The 9,352-nt window shown below is 44.0% G+C and overlaps 1 protein-coding gene across 1 annotated transcript; it reads left to right on the top strand.

The window, feature by feature from the left end:
- The first annotated feature begins 336 nt into the window (after positions 1-336).
- GPRC5D (G protein-coupled receptor class C group 5 member D) lies at positions 337-8,014 on the top strand. Its single transcript, XM_047065312.1, has 3 exons — positions 337-1,231; positions 6,765-6,832; positions 7,934-8,014. The coding sequence occupies exons 1-3, from the start codon at positions 337-339 to the stop codon at positions 8,012-8,014; spliced, it is 1,044 nt and encodes a 347-aa protein (XP_046921268.1).
- Positions 8,015-9,352: the final 1,338 nt, after the last annotated feature.

Genomic DNA, 9,352 nt, shown 5'->3' with positions numbered 1-9,352 from the left:
CTTTGTCCCATACCCTATTTTGTGAAAATGATCCTGCCTCGGGTTTCAAAAAGGCTTGGTGGTAACTGACTTGAAAATGGATGAAGCATCGGGAAGTAGACATTGTTCTGCTTTTCCCAGCAGAATGGAGCCAGGCGAGATTTCAGGGTTTGATAGTTTGGGGACGTTTTATCCAGTATGTCCAGGTGTCTTCTTTTGGGAATGAGAGACCTTATAGTGCCCAAATAGGACTACCCGACGGGCGCTCTTATGGGCGGATGTAGTCAGAAATTTGTCTCATCTTTCTTCCGCAGGGAAACAGAAGTCCATTCTCGTGAGGTCCACCTACAAGTCACCATGTATGAGGACTGCGTCAGGTCCACTGAGGACTATTATTTCCTCTGTGACAATGAGGGGCCATGGAGCACTGTTCTAGAGTCCCTGGCAATAATTGGCATAGTAGTTACGATTATCCTACTCTTGGCGTTTCTCTTCCTCATGCGAAGGGTTCAAGACTGCAGCCAGTGGAATGTCCTTCCCACTCAGTTCCTCTTCCTCCTGGGTGTGTTGGGACTCTTTAGCCTCACGTTTGCCTTCATCACTCAGTTCAATCAGCAAACTGCCCCTGTACGCTACTTTCTCTTTGGGGTTCTCTTTGCTCTCTGTTTCTCATGCCTCTTGGCTCATGCCTCCAACCTGGTGAAGCTGGTCCGGGGCAGAGTCTCCTTCTCTTGGACAACAATTCTGTGCATTGCTATTGGTGTCAGCTTGCTGCAGATAATCATTGCCACTGAGTATGTGACTCTCATGATGACCAGGGGTATGATGTTCATGCATATGACACCCTGTCAGCTCAACGTGGACTTTGTTGTGCTCCTGGTCTATGTCCTCTTCCTGATGGCCCTCACATTCTTCGTCTCCAAAGCCACTTTCTGTGGCCCATGTGAGAACTGGAAGCAACATGGAAGGCTCATCTTCGTCACTGTGCTCATCTCCATCATTATCTGGGTAGTGTGGATCTCCATGCTCCTGAGAGGCAACCCACAGTTCCAGCGGCAGCCCCAGTGGGATGACCCTGTCATCTGTATTGCCCTGGTCACCAATGCATGGGTCTTCCTGCTGCTGTACATCATACCCGAGCTCTGCATTCTCTACAGATCGAGCAAGCAGACCTGCCCTTTACCAGGCAATGCCTGCCAAGCCCCAGCCTACCAATGCAGCTTCAGAGTGGAGAACCAGGAACTCTCACGAGGTACTTTCCCAGGGGACTCAGGGAGTAGGGAGGCTTTCCTGCGGGAAAAACAGGAGAGAAATTGAGAAATAGGATGAACCAAGAGGGAACAATTTAGATGGGTGACTTACTATTTCCAAAAAGGAGGTAAAGATACCCGGAATCAAGGTTAGACTTTTACGAAAAATCAGTTCTTCCAAAATACAGAGATTTATGGGGGAGAGGCCAAGACAGAAACGAATCAAAAGCCCTAAATAAAGAGGGTGTGACTGAGTGCTCACGCTGGGTAAAGACAGGCACCCACTATAAAGTGAGTTAACTAGCACCAAATTAGGCTTGGACCATGCAGTTGCATGGCATACGATGCTAAGTCCAGATGTTTGGGCCATCAGATGCAAAGTCAATCCAGGTAACATGTGATTGACATTTTTTAAAATTTAAGTCTTGAAGCTAATTTGCCCAAACATCATAATAAACTGATTCATAGGACTCATCACTTCATTAATGTCACAAAGCCCAATAACTTCTAAATCTCTACTTTTCAAACCATTCACTGCTTGAAAGCCTTCAAAGTTTGCAAAAAGTGACCGGGAGAGCCATCGAATCAGAATTCTAATAAAGGCTCAGATATGTAATCATTAACAGAAATAAAGCAACTTGCTTATGTGACATTTTCAAAAAATTTCTGGTCAGATTTTGTTTTTATCTTTATGTAAGACCAAGCCACCTGTTTATACTTGGTTAATGAATAAAATAGATTAACCATGACAACAAAAATGCTTGGACCCTAACAACCTGGGAGATAGTGGCTAATTTTGGTTGTCTAGAAATATGTCAAACCCCATTCATTCCCTTCTGAAACATCTGGCCTATTATTCATAACCCAATATCATAGTTTTACATCAATTTTTGTGTCTTAATAGGCATCTGATTCCTCACAATTTATTTCTAATGTGCAAAATGATGTTATTTTAAATGTTGTATATCACACATAATGTTCACCAGGCTCAAAAAAATTAATAGAAGCCTTCCCTTTAAGTGCATACACTTTTTTGAGCTGTCATCTATGGCTAATTACACATTCAAATTAAATCCTGTTCAGAGAGATGCAGCCATTCATTCTTTTCAGTTCAGTTGACCGAGAGTCGGAAATTGATGCTATACATCCTTCCTTTAACAGTTTTTCCTTGCTTGTTGATGGTGCGTCATCAGATCACTAAGGTTTATGGCAGAATTGCAGAGTCAATCCCTGAAACTATGCCTTGTAGTTCTCACCAGAAGATTAGATAAAATTTCTTGTGTTGTTTTATTGTCGTTGTATATTTCCAAGAAACAAAAGCCGAGAGAAAGACAGAGAGGGGTTCTTAGAATTGTATAATACCCCAAACATACTGGAAGTTGTAATGATCAAGAGTCCATACCCCAAAACACAAGTGTTTTAAGTGTTCTAAGGAGGGTTTGGTGAAAGACCAAGGGCTTGGTACTATCTTTGTTACTCGAGCATGGTTAGAAAATCCATTTCTGAGCAGGAAATGCCTGCCAGTGACAGTCACTGTCAAAGCAGTTTGTTGTTTTGTTTGTTTTTATTGTAGACAGAGAGTGAGCATGAGTGGGAGAGGGAGAAGAGAAAGGGAAAGAGGGAGAGAGAGAGAGAGAGAGAGAGAGAGAGAGAGTCTTAAGCAGGCTCCATGCTCAGCTCAGAGCCCAACACAGGGCTTGATCCCACGACCCCGGGATCATGACATGAGTCGAAATCAAGAATCAGACATTCAACCAACTGAGCCACTCAGGTGCCCCCAGTTTGATGTTTTGTTAAAAATAATAATAATAATAAATCAGTAGTGTAGTAAAGGACATACAGATTGCTCTCCACATTGGTCAGAATAACCAGAAACTTAAACCGGGACAACAGAATCAGAATCTAGGTCACCTGGAAAAAATTACAAATATCAAAACTTAGAAGAATAATTAAAACTCAGTACAAAATAGAGGATTCCACCAAGCTCAGGAAAACATACCAGTAGACACAAAATAGATAAGAGCCAGACTAGAAGAGTACGATAACAAGAACTTGAGAAACCCTACTACCTACGTATTATATAGGTCACGAGCTAGCAATAGGCAAGCAGCTTACCACTGCCTTTGTTTTCCTTTGCTCAAGAAACACAGTGCTATATAAATAGACGTGTGGTCAGCAAGAACAATCAGGCTGTTGTGCTGGGCGTCAGTCAGCCAGTCGCCAACAAGAATACCCATTCTAGTTCTGGGATCCACCAATGAGAAGTGTGGGGGACTTGGGGAGGCTGAGGGAAAACCACAAAGACAATTAAAGGGTTATAACATCAGACCCATGTGGAAAGGTTAAGACAATGGGATAGACAGTAGTTCTTAAGGTGCCTTCCTCACAGACCATGCCAGTTCTCTCTCTAAATTCTGTATACCAAAACATGACATTTTGTGTGAGCCCATGAGGCATGCGTTTGTCATGAGACTCTTCTGATTAATACTGCCTGTAGCTGTGACTCCAGTTACATAATTATTTGATTGACCACAGGGTTGTGAGATGAGAATTATTCATCTGAAAGAAGAGAAAGACAAGAGGAGATTAGCAGGGAATTTCACAAGTACGAAGACCTCTCTCCAAGAGGCTGTTGTCCTGTTTTCTGTCTCCAACTAAAGACAATCTGTAGAAGTGAACTCAAACCAAAGCACAAAGGATTTAGATTAACTGTGAAAATAAGAGTTAGTAGACACTGAAATAGATCAGCAAAGGGGATTAAGGACTCTATTTCCCTGGGATTCTTTCAAAAGAAGATTAGGCTTTATCTCTCTGAAGTGGCTTATGAACTTAATTCCGAGATCTAAAAACATCCGGGTGGAGAATAAAAATGCACTCAAGCATGTTACCACAGGACACCAAACAAATGGTTATAAATATTCTTTGCCCTCTATTATAAATGCATTCCTAGAAAGCTGTATATTGATTATATTTTTTAAACCAGTTGTCCTTTTAACTGAGATTTTTTTTTTTTTAACGTTTATTCATTATTGAGAGACGGAGACAGAGCATGAGCATGGGAGGGGCAGAGAGAGGGGGAGACACAAAATCCCAAGCAGGCTCCAGGCTGAGCTGTCAGCACAGAGCTCGATGCGGAGCTTGAACTCACAAACCACGAGATCATGACCTGAGCCGAAGTCAGACACTTAACCAACTGAGCCACCCAGGTGCCCCCCTTTAACTGAGAATTTTAAATGCAATATAATTTGTGGAGATCTTAAATATAGAATATCAGCCATCAAAATTTTTTTGTGAAGGGAAAGCTCCTGTTCTAATTATTGCTTACTTCATCTGCCCTAGTTTACTTAAGGTATTGTTATATCAAGTTTGCTATAAGCAAGGCCCATGTATATATATATATATTTTTTTTAAACATTTATTTACTTTGAGAGAGAGAGAGGGCGCACACATGCACACGAGCATGAGCAGGGGAGAGGCAGAGAGAGGGAGAGAGAGAATCCCAAGCAGGCTCCACACTGTCAGCGCAGAGCCTGACTCAGGACTCCATCTCACAAACCAAACTGTGAAATTATGACCTGAGCCAAAATCAAGAGTCAGACGCCTAACCAGCTGAGCCACCCAGGCACCCCAAGACCCATGTATATTTTAAAATATCACATTATTGTGGGCATTTTTTTCTGTTCATTGTTTGAAGGTGTACAAACCTAGCATTATTCTTTTTGAGGGCTTTAAGATAAAAACAATGAGTCTATGCAGTGTAAAAGTGGTTCAATGACTGTAAAATGATGTGAACCAAGAGAATGTTCCCGCAAACGTAAGCCCATTCATTGGGCTGTTTACCTTATAGTAAATACGAGCTTTTGCTGGACGGCCCTTTTTTTTTTTATTTTTTTTTAATGTTTTTATTTATTTTTGAGACAGAGAGAGACAGAGCATGAGCGGGGAAGGGGCAGAGAGAGAGGGAGACACAGAATCTGAGGCAGGCTCCAGGCTCTGAGCCGTCAGCACAGAGCCCGACGCGGGGCTCAAACTCACAGACTGTGAGATCGTGACCCGGGCTGAAGTCGGACGCTCAACCGACTGAGCCACCCAGACGCCCCTGCACGGCCCTTTTTGACAATTCTCAGCATGTTTTTCTTCAAGGCACCCCCCTTCCTAGGAGAAATCCAATTTCAGTGGTCCCAAGTGGTGTAGTTTTTGTTTGCTCTTTCTCAGGAACAACTCTCAGAACTGCTGTTTTATCACCTTCAAGAGCTACAGGTTACAGAGTCGTGGTATAAAGTAGGGAAGAAGACAGTGAGTCTGGGCAGGATTTGTCTGGTCTGAGGACGGATAAGGCACAGGTGTGACATTCCTAAAGATCCAGAGAGCGTGAGATAATTGTGCAGCATGGGGCAGCAGAAAGAACGCAGAATCTGGATGCCCTGGCTTGAGGCTCAGCTCTGCTTCCTGCCAACTTTGAGACCAAACCAAGCTCCTCAACGTCTAGAAGCTCAGGCTCCTTGCCTAAATGATGGCTATAATGTCTCTGCCTCCTCCCTGTATAAACATAAGGTCTTCCTTACTCAACTCAGATTTCACAGCATGAAGTGGCTGCAGGATGAACAGAAAGAGGAAAACACTTTGGTGTTTTCCTTTGGTAAATCCATGAACAGCAGCCAGTCCTGGAGAATTCTGGAGAATGAAGCTTCTCTGGTGTCTAGTCTAGTCTGATGAGAATGTTGGGTGAATGTCGGTCCCTAAGGAGCTGAGTGTGAAGGAGTCTCGTTATACCTCAAGGAACACAGTTAAACCGAGAATTCAGTTCGTTCTGCCATGAAGGAAAGAATAGCATTTCATATTTCACAGGGTCCGACCCTCTAGAAAAAAATGACAGTGGGAAGACAATGTCAGAGCATCACGTATGACCACACCACCAGCACCACCGTGGGTAATAATATGCAGAGTGCAGCAATATGGTGTTTTCGATGATCATGCCCTATTCCAAGGGTCGTACACATATTGAGTGACTTAATCCTCAAGACAATCCTACGAAGGACGTTTGCTATTATGATCATCATGATCTCCCTTTTATTCGCATCAGGAAACAAAGGCAACCAAAGGTTAAGAAACTTGGCCCCAGGTCACACAGCTAGCGAGAGAGCCCCTAAGTGTGAACACTGGGGCATGGCCATGTCTGTGACCATCAAACAACAGATACATATCGCGCAAGGGCCTGACCTCGGAGACAGACAGACACAGCTCAAAAGTCTTGTTGAGGGGACTGACATTAAACACATAACCACGCATGGGATTATTCTATGTCCTGAACACACGTACGCCATCCATAGCCAACCTTCCTCATAAGCTTTCAAGCACTCTTTTTTAAAATCATAGATTCAGGGGAAAAAGAAAAAAAATCAGTCTCGACTGAGAATTCCTTTCTAAAAGGCCAAGAACCTCTTGGCAAGCCCTTGAGTCTCCTCATAGTCCTCATGTGCTGTTTCCACGTGAATCTCTGACACTAACCCAGCCCTTCCCTCCTTTGGCTTTCAGCCCGAGACAGTGATGGAGCTGAGGAGGATGTAGCATTAACTTCATATGGTACCCCCATTCAGCTGCAGGTAAATGTGCTCGTCTACAATCACCAAGGAGGGATATAGCAAGCCCACCTTCCACAGGAGAGCTGTCAGGCTTCATTTCCAATGTCTTTACTGACCTGAGAGAGGACAGGCAGGGCAGGCTCGTCCCTCCAAGTCTGTGCAGCTTGAGTCATCCAGATACAATGCCTTTGTCTCTGCCAGAGCCCCTCCAAATCCCCATGGCCCCTCCATTAACGATGTACTCCAATGTAGGTGAATGTCGCTGGAAGGAAAAGGCAGCTTGAAGGGTTCGTGTGAGGGTGAAGAGGAGCAAGCTCGCTGCTTTTTGCCTTGGGGACAACAGGGACTTGTGAATATGAATGAGGTCACATCTGCTTTTAGTATCTATCAGTTGTCTAGATGATCCCCTGAGCCCCGCTGGCTGCCTCTCTGAGTCACCGTCTAGCTCCCGCAGCTCAGGCTGCCCCCAAGAACTGGGTTAGGTCCGTCACCACCATCACCAGATGGGTGTAACCGATTTTAATTCTTTCAGACAAAAGCAGAGGGAGCGCTACTGAGTAGAAGGGGAGGCAACTTGCATTTGTGTCACCATGGCTTGAAGGCACACAGATGCAGGCAGCCAAAAATACCACACTGGGACACGGTTCTTGTATTTTGATCCCCGTAACTGAAATCTGAGGGTGAAAGTCATGCTCAGATTGTTTGTTTGATGGACCGTACATGGCAACTCTAACTAATCCTAATCCTTCTGGTCTGTTATCTGAGACTTTGCCTTTTCCTGGAATGGCACACAGCCCAGGATACAGATAGATCGTTTGCCGTCATTAGCCCTCTGGAGGGCATTTACATGATGAGAAGATCTTTATTATACCTTCTCCAAGAATTTCTTGGATTACTTCGATGTCCAGTGACCAGCTCTTCAAGAATCTTGCAAAAAGATTCTTGTTACTGGCTAAGAAGGAAGATGGTAAAACAAAGTTCTGATGTGGGTAGCCTCAATATTTTTTTTCTTTATCAACAAAGGACTGAATGAAGCTGAAATGGTATTTCAAACGTAGCTCTGGAGAGTATCATCCCTTGTGTTGGCTCAGAAAGTTGACAATGACATTTCTTCTTTTCCAGACTGTTGATCCCGTACAAGAGTGTTTCATCCCACTGCCTAAACCAAGCTCCCAGGAAGATGCAGAAATACAAAGTCCATAGGAAACATGTGCAGTGAAAACTCAGAAGATCATCCCAATGGAGCCCTGATGGGTTGCTGGGTAGTCCTGAGTCACACTATCAACAGAGTATGGGCTCATCCTTCCTCCCCTGCTTCCTAGCCCTTTCCATCCATCTGGGACCCATCATCAGAAGACCACACTCTCAAGCAAAATTACAATCTTGCTGGCCACCCTACCTTGATTATGTGTCTCTTTCTTCCTTCGTGCATTTGAAAGATTCCCTTCCTTAGGAATGCAAAAACAAATTGGCACCTCTTACTAATGGGGCCAGAAGACCTTGCTCTGAAAAAAATAGGGCCATATTAATGTGACAAAATATAGAGATCCAGGGATGCCTGGGTGGCTCAGTTGGTTAAGCGTCTGACTCTTGATTTCAGCTCAGGTCACGATCTCATGTTCGTGAGATGAACCCTTGCATCAGGCTCTGCACTGACAGCCAGGGGCCTGCTTAGGATTCTCTCTCTCAGAGAGAGAGAGAGAGAGAGAGAGGTCAGCAGCAACTTACTACTAGATTGATCCTCTAGTCATGTTTTATAAAGGGACCCTAAATGAGTAACCCAGAATTTGCAACAAAAATTATAGCAAAATCCTCAGGATCCCCACAATTGGGCATACTAAATAACACAGACATTTCATGGGCTTGCAAGCTGTCAGCAAACTGGCAGCTTTCTCCCATGGTTTTAGCACCCCATGACAGCGAGTATGGTGGCAGATGTGGCTGAGGTCAGTGACCTGCTTTGATGAACCACTAAGAGCAAAGGAAGAACCACCCTAGTTGATGCTTATAAAGGATTTTAGGTGGTGCATATAAAAAACAGAGTCTGCCTGTCTTGATGTTTCTAATGGACTGATGCCTCCGCATTAATTACTTTGACTACATTCCTCCTACAGCTCCACATCCTTCCTGGTGGATTCTTCTATTCTTAACACCCATTTGTTGTACATAACAGGTATAACAGGACCAGAGGTGTGCCACCAGAAAACAGAACCTTAGAGAAAAAGAAAGACTTGCCCAAAGTCACACAGTAGTTAGTGGTGGGCCAGGTCTTTTGACTCACAGGCCACCCCTCTTCCCATTCTATACGGCTTCTCCATGCCTGTATTTCTGTATTAACAAGTAAGCACGGACCCCCTGAGAACCAAATGTGATATCTCAGACCAGTGAGTGTTGAGAGCCTCCTATGTGAAAGCAATTTGAAGGATAGCTAAGACTCCATACATGAAAAAGAGCCTTTTTAGTAAGCAACATACAGCGTGAACTGCTCAAGATCACCAAGTATTTCCTAAGCACCTGCAAGAACAGGAACTGTTCTTGGAT

The sequence above is a fragment of the Lynx rufus genome, unplaced genomic scaffold, assembly GCF_022079265.1.
Source record: "Lynx rufus isolate CCGP_SWC_20201006 ecotype Redwood Valley unplaced genomic scaffold, mLynRuf1.p SCAF_7, whole genome shotgun sequence".
Taxonomy (NCBI): Eukaryota; Metazoa; Chordata; class Mammalia; order Carnivora; family Felidae; genus Lynx; species Lynx rufus.
The sequence above is the reverse complement of the archived record's forward strand: the minus strand, read 5'-3'. Positions and strand labels throughout refer to the sequence as shown.